This window comes from Rhincodon typus, chromosome 3 (assembly GCF_021869965.1).
Source record: "Rhincodon typus isolate 14 chromosome 3, sRhiTyp1.1, whole genome shotgun sequence".
NCBI classification, from domain to species: Eukaryota; Metazoa; Chordata; class Chondrichthyes; order Orectolobiformes; family Rhincodontidae; genus Rhincodon; species Rhincodon typus.
Window position 1 is genome coordinate 77,882,042 of NC_063334.1, and position 16,755 is coordinate 77,898,796.

General features: G+C 41.0%; 1 protein-coding gene across 1 annotated transcript in view; it reads left to right on the forward strand.

The window, feature by feature from the left end:
- The first annotated feature begins 1,030 nt into the window (after positions 1 to 1,030).
- The window catches only part of LOC125481791 (solute carrier organic anion transporter family member 4C1-like), a 115,506-nt gene continuing 99,781 nt past the window's right edge, over positions 1,031 to 16,755 (forward strand). The window contains exon 1 of the mRNA XM_048593698.1: positions 1,031 to 1,394. Within this exon, the coding sequence (XP_048449655.1) occupies positions 1,178 to 1,394 (217 nt within the window). The 5' untranslated portion in view covers positions 1,031 to 1,177. The remainder of the gene's footprint in view (positions 1,395 to 16,755) is intronic.

A 16,755-nucleotide genomic window follows, 5' to 3' on the forward strand; every position in this document is an offset into this window, starting at 1 on the left:
TGTGGGAACAGTACCACTCCCAGCACTGAGTCACAGCCCCCTACTGCACTCGGATCCCTCAGCCCGGTCCTCCCTCCGGTTCTCTCCTGGAGCTTCCTCCAGGCACCCGACCCCCCCGGGACCCTCTAACCCAGCCTGACCTATTCCCCTTTGACCTGCGCCCCCTGACCTGTGCCCCCTTGCCAGGCCCAATTCTGCCACTACTGTCCCTCCCCCGATTCTCACCTTGCGGCTTCTTCTCAGTTTCTTCAATACCCGAAGCCAAACTTGACACCTTGGTTTTATTTTATTATTTCAATTATCAGTTTCAGTTTGTCCTTGTCTATCTCTTTTTGTGACATCTTACTAAATTGGTAATTCGGTGAAACATGTTTCTTTCTTATATGTGTCATGCAGGTTAGAGGGTATTCAATCCCTTCAAACTCACTAATATGTATGTAAGTATTTGTATTTATTTCGTAATTTGCCCTGGTCAACTTCCTGCACCTGTTGTTTCTTTCCTACATTATTCATATTTTCGCTTTCCTATCACATTATTTTCTTCTACGACACCAGTGAATCTTGATTGGGATGAACTTTTTTCAGTGTTGAATGGGTTAAGCAAGTGGCAGCATTTTCAAGGAAGTTAAGCATAATAGACTTTCTGCTTTACTGGAAGTTAAGGTGCAGAAATGCACGAATTTGATCTTAAGTTGACTGAATGTTTACTCTGAATATCAGATTTCATTTGTATGAAAATGGAAATACCTTGATGATTGGTTGAAAATATATCTCCTGTAGATGGGATATTTCGCAAAACAGACATTAACTGGCATGTATATTACTCAGATAACTGCAAATATACGCACTCTGATTGGATTAACTAGAACTCTTGTTCCGCCTCTAATTGATGGAAATGCAGTACTACACGTTACTTCTGGGCAGAGATGAACAGAATTTACAACTGCATAGATTGCAAACACACCAATTCCTTTGTCAGAAAAACTAATTCGTATTTTGCAGTCAGCTGGCAGATGTGGAATGTAGTGTACTGAAACTATATAACGTCCAGAATAGGAAACAAATTATATAAAAGAACTATTTATGTGGAAGGACTTTAGGTTATACAGTTTGTTCACTGTCCTCAAACTGCTTTTTTTAAACTGCTGGACACGATTGTTTTGACATAATTAACAAAATGGACCAAGGAGTGGATAATCCTACATTCGTTACTGATGACGACCTCAATGTAGGACAAAACTCAAAACAAGAAAATATTGCAAAAGTGGAAATATCCAAGCAAGAGATTGAGGAAGGGCCATGTGGCTGGGGAAGATTTACACCAAGTTGGATTCAGCACTGCAACAACCCAAAAGGATACTTGGTCTTTTACAGTCTGCTAGGTGTCATTCAAGGTAATTTTTACAAATAATTTTCTTTCCTGTCTTATCTTTTGTTAGATTTTTGCTGAATCTAGTATGTCATTGAAAGGAAAACAAGTAGATAGACATTTTACTTCTCTTAAGCCAGTGCTTATAAATATCTGAAAATAGGGTCATAGAGTCATACAGTCAGCACATGCTATCTTTCTACAACTCTCTTTAGGCTGACAGGGGAGTTTGGATTATACATATTTCTACAACTGTGATGAATGATATTGCATAATTTAAGCAGAATGTATTGAAATAATTTAGTTTTCTTCATGATCACACTTACTTAACCAACTGAAAATATTGAAGTAACTTTAACCTGAATTTTCTTTTATTTAGCATGAATTAACTAGAAGCCAATGGGTTAAATAAATTTGGGTGTAAAATTGGTTTTATGTTTCAATTATAATCTGTTTATTACTACCTATTCTTCATATAAATGGACATATTTTAAATGTGAAACAAGGAGATAAAGACATTTGTTTCAGAAAGGTGTCATTCCTTCCCTCTGGCACTTATTGATGCAAATTAATCTCTGGAGGGCATTTTAACATGGTTGCAAACCTGGGTTAGGGGATGATTGTAGAAGGTAAATTAGCAGGGCAGATATGCAGCCTGTTGAAATAAAAAAATGCTGTCAAATGGATCAGCTAGTCATGCTTTACTAGTGACTGTCAAAGTCTTACCACCACCCCCAACCAGCCTGCTTCTGAACCGTCCCAGAAGTCTGTAGGATTATACTGTAAACAGCATACAAGTACATACAACAGCAACTGTGTACACTCTTTCTGCAATACTGCTGGTCAGAATGTGTGGATGATTGTGTTTGGGACTATGGCTAGTTTTCACATTTGTAAGAGCTTCCACTGCCCGCTGGGTCGAGAATTTCACAGGCTCACTACCCTCTTGAGTTAAAAAAGTTTCTCAGCTCAGTCCTAAATAGTTTTTCTCTTACTCTCAGTGTATTCCTTAGTTGTAGACTTCTAACCAGGTGAATCATTCTTTCTACTGAACTTGAGTGTTATAAGCACAGTGTCCTCAATGTCTCCTCATGGGACAGACACACAATCACAGGAATTCGTTGTTTACTTATTTCCGTTCTCAGGTAAGGCAAGCAAAAATGCACAGAATGGTCGGAATAAAGTCCGCCAAGCTTCTATGTAATTCAAGAAAGATATCTTTACTCCTGGACTCAAAAGGTCTTGCGATAAAGGTCATCATACCAATTACTTTCTGAATTGCTTGTTCCACTTCTGTGTTAGCTTTCAGAGACTTTTGGACATTAATACTTCCCAATCACTTACCACTTAAAAATACTTTACACATCTATTCCTCCTACTGAAGTGGATAATTTCACTTATATCCACATCATATTTTATTTGGCATATTTTTACCCATTCACTGTCAAAATCCCCTTGAAATCTCTTTGCATCTAAAATGACCTATTTATTCCTCTTATTAACTAATCCTCAAACTATGCCGGTATATTACTTCCCTATCACGTATTCTAGATTGGTTTATTAACCTTCTGTGTGGGTCTTTATTGACAGCCTTCTGAAAATCCAAATACACTGTATCCACTAGTTTCCCCTTAACTACACTGCATCGACAAAAAACTCTTAACTGGTTTGTCGAACCTGATTTCCTGTTCATAAATCCATATTGCCTCTGCATAATTAGATCATTATTTTCTAATTGCTCAGTTTTTACATCCTTTGCAATAGACTTTTATTATAATGTATAAAAGATATAATAGTATTTTTGCTACTACTGACATCAAGCTAACAGGCCTGTAGTTCTGAGTTCTTCCATCCCTCCATTGTTAAGTAATGGGGTTGCATGGTAGCCTTCCAATTTGGAGATATCGTTCCATAGTCTCTCGAATTTTGGAAGATGACCAACCAGTGGATCCACTATAATAGCTACTTCTTTCAACATTCTGGGATGTGGATCATTGTGTCCCATAAATCTTTCAACACGTAGATCATTGATTTCTCCAAACTACATTTTTCCTTACACTAATTTCTTTCAGTTCCTCATTCTCATCAGTTCCTTGGATTTGTATTATTTTTGGGAAATCTCCCCTGTCTTCCTCCATGCAACATGAGAGAAAATATTTGTATAACACTTCTGCCATTTCCCTATCTCATTATAAATTCTCATGTCTCTGCCTATAATGGACCCACATTTGTCAGACATAATTTCCCTTTCATGAAGCTCTGCTGACTCTGCTTAATTAGAATATGCTTCTCCAAATGTTCTGCTATTACTTCCTTAATAATTATTTCCAATACTTTTCCAACAATATATGTTAGAGTAATCGGCCTTAGTTACCCAACTTTTTGCTTCCCTCCCCTTTTGAATAGGGGTGTCAAAAGGGCAGTTTTCCAATCTTCTGATACTTAAGCAAAATCCAAAGATTTTTGGAAAATTATAACTAATGCATCCACTATCTCTGTTGCTGCCTCTTTTAGGATCCTAGCATACAGACCATCAGGGTCAGAGGACTTATCTGCCTTTAGCCCCACTGGTTTGTCTAATACTGCTTCTATAGTGAAGGTTATGGTACTTGATTCCTCCCCTATATTCTTTCATATTAATGGGATGTTTGAAGTATCTTCCATCATGATTTTTCATTTAAACATAAGGAATTAAGGCTGCAGATTTGGCTTCAACAATAAAACAGAAATTTATTACACAGACAAATTGATAACAAAATAAACCAAACCATGCTTCTAATTTGACGCATGATTTGCCTAATTGGACTGAATGAATATAAACTTCTTCCTACTGAATATTGGGAATGCCAATATCAATACCATTGCATTTGTTCACCACCACAATCGACATTTTCAAAGTATCAGCTTCATCCCTCTCCTTTGCAATGGTGACGCTAAAACAGATCGTTCACAACCTTGGTGTCATTTGGTCCCAAGATGAGTTTTTAACCTCACTAAAACCATCTGTGTTCACCTAGACCCTCAGTGCAGTTAGGGAGTTCTAGCAATGTGGCACAGCTCCAGATGTCCATGTGGAATTGGGAATAATTATGTGTAGACATGAATGATCAGGAAATGCTGGGAATCTTCCACATCCCTTGCTGCTTCTCTACTCCTTTAGTGTTTTTCAGGACCACCAGTTCTTTTCTATATTTTGTCATTAGAACTGTATTCCAAGCATTCAAGCAGTTCTGAGAAGATTCATTTCACTAACCCCTGTGCTCCTGCTCCTATTTGTCTTACTTCACCTGCTGATGAAACCCTTGTCCATGCTTAGCTAAACTCTATATTTGGCTTTCTATGTCAGTCTTCTGACATTCACTATTTAAAAATTCAAGGAATTCCAATCCTTAGCAATTCCCTCCCTAAGGACATGGTGGGTCAAACTACAGCAACGTGAACTACGGTGATTCAAAAAGGCAGCTCACCGCCACCTTCTCACGGGCAACTAAAGATGGCAATAAATGTTGGCCAGCCAGCCAGCGGTGCCCACATCTAATGAGTGAATGAAAGAAAGGTCATCTGTTTTATCTGTATCTTAATGTGCACCAAGTCACTCAGGATTACAGTTTGAATTGCTGGGAGTGCGGGTGCTGCAGCAATATTGTTGTTGTCAACGGGTGTAAAATAACACTATGACAACTTAACATCAACAATTACAAATGCTGTCGTAATAATAATGGAAACAAGTTGACAGGAAAATTTATATTTCAGAACACCTGACTTAGAAAGGTTGAGTTATTGGAGGGTGTGTTCATGGTTGTAAACTGGGAGAGAAAATTCAATGAAGCTTAGGTTAAAGCCTGAGCCATTTCAACTCCTGACCTCATTTGAAAACAGGACAATCTCTTGCCTGAAGCTAGTGAATGTGACAGTGTCAAAAGATTGGACTAAAGAAACTGGGGATGCCGGAGAATCGTCTCTAGTGCGGTTAATGTTGGCCTTGAGTGAGAGCAGCAGCAGCCTTGCCCATTTCTGTCACTATCAGTTAAATCTCAGTTAAGTATGTAATGCAACCTTCACTTCCCACTGTGTAGCTGCCTCCTCTTACCTACCAGAGTTCACAGCGGGAATCTGTATGACACTGGAAAAATTGCAGTCTGCTTACAAAATGCCAAATAACCACCTCATGAATTGGCTTACCTTTCAACCTGCCAATCCAGGTGCACTACTGTTGCCACTGCAATGGCACATCCAAATAAAGAATGTGACAGCAGGAACACAACAGGGAGCCATTATGACATTTTAATTTCTCAAACTCCAACCCAGCTTTTAAAGGTCTCCATAGGGCTAGGAAAATGCCATTTATTCAGCCATGTTTGGGAAGTGACGTGTTGTTAAAATACACACTTGAGGAAATGGCAACCTGCAGGTTGAGCAAGGGCAGTGAGCAGCCATCTATCACATTAGGAACATGAAGCAGGGACTGCCTGAGAGTGTTGAAAAGTTAGAGGCATTCAATTATATGTAAATTTGACAGAAACAACTCAAAGAAGACCAAGAGAAATGCAGTACTAATGGAGGATTCTTTAGTTAGGAATAGATCAGCAATTTACAATGCAATTAAAAGTCTAGACTGGTATGCTACTTCAGGGCCAGGATAAGGATTTATCGTAGACCAGGTAGAAAATTTTCAACAGAGAAGTGAAAGATGTAGTTCCAGTTATAACTGATGACATTGGAAGAAATTGAGTTAAAAGTTCTGCATCTCGGGTCTCAGCAATTAGGAGCCAGATCAAAGGGCAGGGATTTTAGACTCAGAAATAAGAACCATTTTTGGAGCCATGTGTCAGTGTAACAACAATAAGGTAAGTAACTGGAGAAATTATGTTAGAGGTTTTGGTTCATAATATCACCTATATATACTTTCTACTGTTTGGATTCCACAGTAGCTCCAAAAAATAAACTTGCCATTGTGATTTTAAACAAAGATAGCTGAAGTGCATAATGTCCGCAAATTCACAGAATATTATAACAGGGAGATCTGTGACTTGTACTCAAATCAAACATAATTTGTTAACCAAAACTTGCAAAACCAGTCATTTCATTGGTTTTATGCAGTCCTTCTTAACATGCCCAAAAACAAGTATTCTGATACAGTTTCCAAACTCTATTTTTTTTCCCAAAAAACATTTTAAAATAAATACCTTCTGGAAAACAGACATAACTTTCCTATTGGTGACTCTCTCTCTTTTGTGTTATTAAGGTTGAATATTTCTGAAACAAGCACAGAGAATGCAAGAAAAACAGAGTTATATTTCAAGTCCAGTGTAACTCTTCTTTGGAACTGAATTCTGTTTCTCTCTCCACAGAAGCTTTCAAACTGGCTGAGTTTCTCCAGCATTTCTGTGTTTGTTTCAGATTTCCAACAACTGCAATATTTTGCTTTTATTTGTTTTTTTTTCCTGAGTTCCTGACCATTCCTTGACTGGATAGGCACAGCTCCAATAAACTTCAAGAAGCTCAACTCCATCCAGGTCAAAGCAGCCTGCTTAATTGGCACCACATCCACAACCATCCACCCCCTCCACCACTGATACTCACAAGCAGCAGTGTAAACCATCTAAGTGATGCCCTGCAGAAATTCACCAAAGGTCTGTAGATAGCACCTTCCAAACCCATGACCATTTCCAACTCGAAGGACGAGGGCAGCAGATATATGGGGACACCATCAGATGCAAGCTCGTCTCCAAGCCACTGACCATCCTGACTCGGAAACATATCCTCATTCCTTCAGTACCGTTGTGTCAAAATCCCGGAATTCCCTTCTAAAGGCATTATGGGTCAACATACAGAGCATGGACTGCAGCTGTTCAAGAAGGCAGCTCACCACCACTTTCTCAAGGGCAGCTAGTGATGTGTAATGAATGCTGGCCAGCCAGCAACACCCAAATCCCACAAGTGGAAAAAAAAAGCTCTTATCATGGAGGCAGGTTTCAAGCAGTGACCTAAAGGAGGAAAGAGAGATAGAAAGGCACTGAGATTCAGGGAGGAAATTTGGCTGCTATAGCTATGAACACTGTCAGATCTCACTGAGTTTTTCATGATTTTATTTTATTCTTCTATCAGTTTTGTATTACAGGCTGAAAATAACAGATGGACTTTGGACAGCATGGTTTGAAAAGAAAAGAACAGAGCAGGCAAGCATTCTTTGTTTGTGAAGCCAGCCCTGGAGGCTAGTTGCAAGCTAAGCATTGATGAAAAGGTTCTAGCAGACACAGAACATTGTGTTTATTCAGAAAGCAGAAGTTGGCTATTAATAAAGTCAGTACTGGGAGCTTGTTCCAGCAAGTCTAAAGGAATTCCTATGTTCAAACAGATGACTGTGTTGAATGGCGACTGAGGCCTCAGGAAGAGTTGAATCAGTCTGTCAGGGCAAAGCAGAATTGTAGTTTTTTCGAACTATGTCTTCTGAGAGATGGTTCTGGAATGCTGCTGGGATGGCAGAAAGGTTTGAAAACTTTGTACTTAATCGATACACCAGCTTCCAGAAACCTAAAGAGAGGAAATCTGAGTTAGAAATATAGATGCCTTTGCCTGGGTGAGCTGAGAAGGTGACCCTGATCAACATTTCAGGAAAAATGGCTAAGCCTGTGAACAATGAATTGTGAAGAACGTTTAAGTAATCTGGCCAGTTTTGTTTGTTTCTTTTATTAATCCCTTAACTGTGTTTATTTGTCTATCTGTCTACAGAGTCATATAGTGTGGAAACAGACCCTTCAGTCCAACTTGTCTGCGCAGACCAGACATCCCAATGTGCCTTAGGCCTATTTGCCAGCATTTATGCAGTCATAGAGATGTACAGCATGGAAACAGACCCTTTGGTCTACCTCGTCCATGCCAACTAGATATTCTACATTAATCCAGTCCTATTTGCCAGCATTTGGTCCATATCCATCTGAAACTTCCTATTAATGTACCCTTCCAGATGCCTTTTAAATGTTGTAATTGTACCAGCCGCCATCACCTCCAGTGGCAGCTCATTCCATACACGCACTACCCTCGGCATGAAAAAGTTGCCCCTTAGATCCCTTTAAATCATTCCCCTCTCACCTTAAACATATGCCCTCTAGTTTTGGTCTCTACCACTCTGGGATAAAGACCTTGACTATTTATCCTAGCCATGCCCCCCCATGATTTTATAAACCTCTATAAGGCCACCCCTCAGCCTCCAATGCTCCAAGGAAAATAGTCTATTCAGCCTCTCCCTATAGCTCAAACCCTCCAACCCTGGCAAGATCCTTGTAAATCTTTTCTGAACCCTTTCAAGTTTCACAATATCCTTTCTATAGCAGGGAGACCAGAATTGCATGCTGTATTCCAAAAGTGACCTAACCAATGAACTGTACAGTGGCAACATGACTTCCCAATTCATATACTCAATGCACTGACCGATAAAGGTAAGCATACCAAATGGCTTCTTCACCACCCTGTCTACCTGTGACTGCACTTCCAAGGAACTCTGAACTTGTACCCCAAGGTCTTTTTGTTCGGCAACACTGCCCAGGACCTTACCATTAAATGTATAAGTCCTGCCTTGATTTGCCCTAACAAAATGCACCCTTATCCCTCTATACCCTTCCTATTCATATACCGATCCAGAGGCCTCTTAATTGTACCAGCCTCCACCACTTCCTCTGGCAGCTCAATCCATACATGGACCACCCTCTGCATGAAAAAGTTACTGTTCAGGTCCTTTTCAAATCTTTGCCCCCTCACCTTAAATGTATGTACCCTAGTTTTGGACTCCAAGGAAAAAGACCTTGGTTATTCACCCCCCTCATGATTTTATAAACCTCTATAAGGTTCCCGTTCCGACACCCCGGGGAAAAAAGCACCAGTCTATTTAGCCTCTCCCTATAACTCAAACCCTCCAATCCCGGCAACATCCTGTAAATCTGTTCTGCAAACTATCAAGTTTAACAACATCCTTCCTAAAGAAAGGTCACCAGAATTGTGAATAAAAACCAAAAGAAGTATGGATTCTGTAAATCAGAAACAAAAAACAGAAATTGCTGGAAAAGCTCAGCAGGTCTGGCAGCATCTGTGGAGAGAAATCAGAGTTAACGCTTTGGGTAGAGTTCTGAGGAAAGATCACTCGACCTGATGTAAACTCTGTGTTCTCTCCCGATGCTTCCTGACCTGCTGAGCTTTTCCAACAATTTCTGTTTTTGTTTGTGGACCAGAATTGTACGCAGTATTCTAAAAGTGGCCTCACTAATGTCCTGTACAGCCACAACATGACCTCCCAACTCATATACTCAATGTTCTTTCACGTGAATGGGGCTGAAAACAGAAGTTTTGAGATACAAATCCAGTGTCTGAAAATTAATTATTTACGAAATTTGGGATTGATTATTCAAAAGTCTGATGAGGAACCATTTGAGTGTCTATTTGGGGACCTTTGATGGTTTAATTTTACTGGATTGCAAATATAGAGATAGGCTACTTTGGTTCAGCTGTCTCTGTTTTACAACACCACCAATGATGTGAGGATTAAAATTCAGAATGCTCAAAATTCTGGAGGATGAAAGATGGGAATCTGGCCGGGAGTGTGTTGAAACATTCAAGTTCATAGTTAATATAGAAAACAAACAAAAAAATGAATTAGAGCATTAGCAGCAGTTCTCCTGAAGCAGGACCACCACATTTTCAAATTTTGAAATTCTCCTCCTTGTTTTCAAAGACCCTCATTGCCTCATCTGCCAGCCTGTTCTGGCTTACTTACACATGATTCCTTGTTAGTTCTAGTTCTTACCAGCATTTCAATGAGTTACAATCAGAGATTTACTAAAATGTAGTCTAACTTTATTTTTCTTGAAAGCTATGGCCTTATTTATATGACTAAGGGCCCTGTATGTTTTCTTAACAGTCTTCTCAATAGTTTTGTACCTTAGAAGACTTCTGTATGCAAATCCTCACATCTGTATTTACCTGTATCCCCTTTAAATTGTGACATTTTGTTTATATGGAGTCTACTTTCTTTTTTCCACTGTTCATCATTCCTGCGCCTTAAATTCCATCAACCTTGTACTGATTTCACCAATTTGTCTACATCCTCCTGAAACTTATACTATCCTCCTCACTATTGACTAACTTTTCTGAATTTTGTGTTATCTTAATGCTTTGAAATTATGTCCTGTAGACTAAAGTGCAGCTCATTAATAAATATGAAGAAAAGCAGAAGTGCAATTATTGAGCTCTCAGGGACTTCCCTCTCCACCTTCTACCAAGACTAGTGATTCACTACTGCGATATGTTCTGTTCCTTAGCCAAATTTTTTATTCTCAGCTAAAGAATGATAAAAATATGGAACTTGCTACCACAAGGAATTGCTGAATCAAATAGTATATGTATAAAAATATTGAATGGAAAACTGGACAGTATACGAAGCAGGAGTTGCATGTCATAATGATAGATTTAGATGAGAAAAGGTGGGAAGAAGCTCGAGTGGAGCTTAAACACAAGCAAGACTGGTTAAGTCAATTGGTTTGTTTCTGTGTGCATATCCCGTGTAATCTTTTATATGGACCACTTTCCTTCTAGTCCCATGGGTTTTAATTATTTTAACGTGTTTATTTGTGGCACTCCATAAATGATTTTTGAAAACCCAGTATATACAGCATCAACGGCACTTGTAGACCCTTTCCAAACTTTAAAGAACTTGATCAAGTTAGTAAAGCATAAATTGACTTTAAGAAATAAATGTTATTGATTCACCCATATTTTTCCAATTGACAGTTTTGTCCTAGATTGTTACCGCTGAACATTTCTCCAGGCTGGCAGTAGGCAATTCACCAGTAGTTACTGGGTTTATGCCTCTCTCCTTTCTTGAACAGGAGTTTGACATTGGAGACCAGTTTTCTGACACCACTCCTATATTTAATGCATTTTAAGGGCCAGAGCCTCTTTTCTTTCCCATCTTTACTTTCTTTAGCAGCCAGCGATGCATCCCATTCAGGATAAGTGACTTTTCTACCTTTATAACTGTCAACCGTTTTAGTACCTGCTCTATCTATTTTTATCTTGTATCTAACTTATTTACTTCTTGCTACGTTACTGTGGCAGTAGCTGTATCATCTTTTGTAAAGACAGGTGCAAATGACTTATCTACTTCTCAACCCCTCTCTTTGGTTTCTAATCAACCCCATCCTTCCTATATATATGCTTTTGCTGTTCAACTTGTTTTAAAAAAACTTAGGCCAACATTTTCTCATCCCAAATGGAGGTCAGATGGCGGAGAAAAACCCTGCTAGCAGTGACAATGTGACAAGAAATCCCACCTCCAAATCTGCCCTAAATCATTTTGTGAGTGCAGGAAAAGGTGTAGGTGCCAAACCAGAACTGTGCCTGTTAAAGTACCTGTGAATCTTATTGAGACCACAGAAAATGGCACAACTACAGATGCAAAACAGTTTTCCAAGAAAAGGGCAAGAATTGGGAGCTCTAGGGAATCACACCCAGTGAGTGGAGAGGTGAGCAGCAGTAGATTTCAATGAGCATGCAGTTTAAGTCTTTGAAACTTTATTTGAATTGTCTCAATTGGCTGAAAAGCCTCATTGCATGCACTGAAACATTTTAAGAGCACGTCAAGAGAAAGTGGAGGACTGGAAGTAAAGTCCTTGCCATCTCAGGGGCTGTCAGCACAATTGCAATTGCCTGGGCATAATGGCATTGAACCAGGCTGCTCAACATTACCTGGGTAGCAGGAAGGTACACCTGGAAATGGGACATCATGCTCAGAGGCAACTGAAGCGTCACGCATGCATAGTGAGGAACAGCCCCGAATATAAGGAGCAGATAGCCATGAAGTCAGAGGCATGGAGGAGAAGGACAGCCTATCCAAATGGCAGGATATACTGGGCCAGAGCTAGTTATCTGGACATGTCAGAAAGACCATGCTGAAGTAGACTGTAAACTTCCGGGTAGATGGTCATAGACATAAATGTCCTGACAGTGAGAAATTCACACTTTTCTCTACTCATAGCCAGACCCTGGCAGCAGCAGTCAAGGTAACTTCATCTCCGGATCATTTCAGGTCTCAGCTGGAGACCTCTTCAACATTTTACAATCATCTGCGTGCAGTGATATCTCAATGGTTACAGATACTGCTTTGCCAAGCCTTCAAATATTCACCTGAAAGGACCTTGCAGACTCAGATGGCATTTAGATTTGCTGCAAACGATGGGTTCCCATCTGTAAAGGGGAGCATTGGCTGCATAAATACATAGCTGGTGTTCTGTCTACAACTTTCTTCTAGTCTTCCATCCTACTCTGTGAATGGATTGTATAGGTTAGGGTCTACCCACAGTAGTCATTGTTCCTCATCTCTGCACATGCACTAGGAGTAGAACCCCAGAGATGTTACAGTGACAGCTGTTTACTAACAAGAACCTCATAAAGCAGTCAATCAGTTTTTCTCAGGAGGAGATATGTTGCCTGGACCACGGTGGCACCCTCCAGTACTCAACTGAGAGAGTTGTTTTCAAGTAATATTGGAAGGAGATCAATATCCTGGCAGGGAGATTTGCTAGTGCTACTCGGGAGGCTTTAAACTAGTAAGGTGGGGGAGGGGGAGTGTTGGGGGGAATCCCAAAGAGTTAGTGAGAAAAGAGATAAGTCTGAGGCTGGTACAGTTGAGAAGAGGAGGAAATCAAATAGTCAAGGCAGACAAGAACAAGGCAGAGGATGAGGTAGGACTGATAAATTAAACTACTTTCATTTCAATGCAAGAGACCTGACAGGTAAGGCAGATGAACTCAGGGCACTGTTGAGAACATGGGACTGGGATATCATAGCTATTACGGAAACATGACTCAGGGATGGACAGTACTGGCAGTTCAATGTTCAAGGGTATAGATCCTGTAAGAAGGATAGAAATGGGGCAGGAGAGAAGGAGGAGTACTGTTTTTGGATAACATTACAGCGTATTTAGGGAGGATATTTCTGGGAGTAAGTCCATTGAAGTTATTTGGGTGGAACTTAGAAATAAGGAAGGGATGATCTCCTTGTTGGGATTATACTATAGGCCCCCCCAGTAGTCAGTGAAAAATTGATAGGCAAATTTGTAAGGAGATCTCAGTTATCTGTAAGAATAATGGGGTTGAATAATGGTAGGGGATTTTAACTTTCCAAACATAGACTGGGACTGCCATAGTGTTAAGGGCTTGAATGGAAAGGAATTTGTTAAATGTGTACAAGGAAATGTTCTTAAAAATCAAAGGAACTGAGAATGCTATAAATCAAAAATAAAAACAGAATTTGCTGGAAAAGCTCAGCAGGTCTGGCAGCATCTGTGAAGAAAAATCAAAGTTAACGTTTTGGGTTTGGTGACCCTTCCTCAGAACTGATGGTAGCTAGGAATATGTTGGTTTATATGCAGAAGATAGGGTGGGGGAGGGTGTCCGAAGTAAACGATAGATGAGGATAGAGCCCAAAGAAATAGAAGAACAGTTGTACAGACAAAGGAGTGGATAACGATGTGGCTAGGAGGTTGAATAGCTGCTAATGGAGACTGTTAGTGGCTAACAATAGGTAGTGTGTAATGGCAGACAGTGTGATAACAAGGCCTGGTGTGTGGGGTGGGGGGCTAGGACATGGGAAAGTTCAGGGCCTGAGCTAATGTGGTGCCATTATTTAAGAAAGGGGTAAGGAAATATTAGGGATCTATAGACCGGTGAGCCTGACGTCACTGGTAAATAAGTTGTTGGAGGGAATACTGAGGGACAGGATTTACATGTATTTGGAAAGGCAAGGACTGATTAGGGATAGTCAACATGGCTTTGTACATGGGAAATCATGTCTCACTAACTTGATTGAGATTTTCAAGGAAGTGATAAAGAAGATTGATGAAGGCAGAACAGTGGACGTTACCTGTATGGAATTCAGCAAAGCATTCGACAAGGTTCCACAGGGTAGACTGGTTAGCAATATTAGATCACATAGAATCCAAGGACAGCTAGCCATTTGGACACAAAATTGGCTTGAATGTAGGATTCAGAAGGTGGAGGTGGAGAGTTGTTTTTCAGACTGGAGGCCTGTGACCACTGGTGTGTGACAAGGATTGGTGCTGGGTCTACTGCTCTTTGTCATTTATATAAAGTATTTGGATGTAAATACAGGAGGTATGTTAGTAAGTTTGCAAAAAACACCAAAAGTGGTAGTGCAGTGGACAGCAAAGGTGATCTCAAAGTACAACGGGAGCTTGATCAGATGGGCCAATGTGCCAAGGGTAGCAAATGGAGTTTAATTTAGATAAATGTAAGGTGTTGCATTTTGGTAAGGCAAAGCAGGACCTATATACTTAATAGTGAGGTCCTGGTGAGTGTTGCCGAACAAAGAGACCTAGGGATGCAGGTTCATAGTTCCTTGATATTGGAGTCGCAGGTACACAGGGTAATGAAGAACAAAAACAAAGTTGCTGGAAAAGCTCAGCAGGTCTGGCAGCATCTGTGGAGGAGAAAACAGAGTTAACGTTTCAGGTCCGGTGACCCTTCCTCAGAACTGATGGTGGCTGGGAAAACGTCAGTTTATATGCAGAAATTTGGGAGGTGGGTGAGGTAGGGAGTAAACGATAGGATAGAGCCCAAAGAGAGAGAAAGACAGTTGGACAGACAAAGGAGTTGCTAACGATCAGGCTGGGAGGGTGAATAGTTGTTAATGGAGACTGTTAGTGACTAACAACAGGGGGTGTGTAGTGGCAGGCTATGTGGTAACAAGGCCTGGTGTGTGGGGTGGGGGGCTGGGACATGGGAGGGTTTAGGCCCTAAAATTATTGAACTCAGTATTGAGTCCGGAGGGCTGTAGGGTCCCCAAGCGGAAAATGAGGTGTTGTTCCTCCAGCTTGCGTTGGGATTCACTGGAACACTGTAGCAAGCCGGAGACAGGTGTTGGCCAGGGAGCAGGGTGGTGCATTGAAGTGGTAGACAACAGGTAGTTCAGGGTCTTTTTTGCGAGCAGAACGTAGATGTTCTGCGAAGCGGTCACCAAGTCTACGCTTCGTTTCCCCAGTGTAGAGGAGACCAAATTGTGAGCAGCGAATGCAGTAGACTAGATTCTGGGAAGTGCAGGTGAAGTGTTGCTTCACCTGGAAGGTATGTTTGGGCCCTTGGATACTGGGGAGGGAGGAGATAAATGGGCAGGTGTTGCACCGTCACCGGTTACAGGGGAAGGTGCTGTAGGGCTGTGGGGAGGTGTTGGGGGTGAAGGAAATGTGGACCAGGGTGTCCCGAAAGGAATGGTCCCTGCGGAAGGCAGACAAGAGAGGGGAGGGGAATATGTGTCAGGTGGTAGCATCTTGCTGGAGGTGGTGGAAATGGTGTCTGATGATCAATCTCTTGAAGAAGGTGTTTGGAATGCTTGTCTTTGTTGGTCAGTGCATTGAGTATAGGAGTATAGGAGTTACAATGTCATGTTATGCTGTACAGGACATTAGTTAGGCCACTTTTGGAATACTGCATTTAATTCTGGTTTCTTATTTGAAGGGGTGGCTCAGTGGCTCAGTGGTTAGCACTGCTGCCTCACAGTGCTAGGGACCCAGGTTCAATTCCAGCCTTGGGCCACTGCCTGTGTGGAGTTTGCACATTCTCCCTGTGTCTGTGTGGGTTTCCTCTGGGCACTCCAGTTTCCTCCCATAGTCCAAAGATATGTAGGGTAGATGGATTGGCCATGTTAAGTTGCCCATACTGCCCAGGGATATTTAAGTTAGGTGGGTTAGACATGGAGAAATGCAGGGATAGGGGAGTGGTCTGGGTGGAATACTCTTCAGAAGGGCAGTGTGGACTTGTTGGGCCAAATGGCCTGTTTCCACACTGTAGGGATTCTATGCTGAAAGAAAGAGATTGTTAAACTTGAAAGGGTTCTGAAAAGATTTAGAATGATCTTTGAGGAAATAGGGAAAGGCTGAATAGGCTAGGGCTCTTTTTCTCTGGAGCTTCAGAGGCTGAGGGGTGACCTTAAAAAGGTTTATAAAATTATGAGGGGCATGGATAGGGTGAATAGCCAAGATCATTTTCCCAGGGTAGGGGAGCGCATGGGTTTAAGATGAGAGAGGAAAGATTTAAAAGGGACCTAAGGGGCAACTTTTTCACGCAGACGGTGGTGCGTGCATGGAATGGGCTGCCAGAGGAGGTGATGGAGTCTGGTACAATTACAACATTTAAAAGTCATCTGGATGGGTAAATAAATAGAAAGAGTTTAGAAAGATATGGGCCAAATACTGGCGAATGGGACTAGATTAATTAGGATAAAAACCAAAAGAACTGCGGATGCTGTAAACCAGGAACAAAAACAAAGTTGCTGGAAAAGCTCAGCAGGTCTGGCAGCATCTATGAAGGAGAAAACAGAGT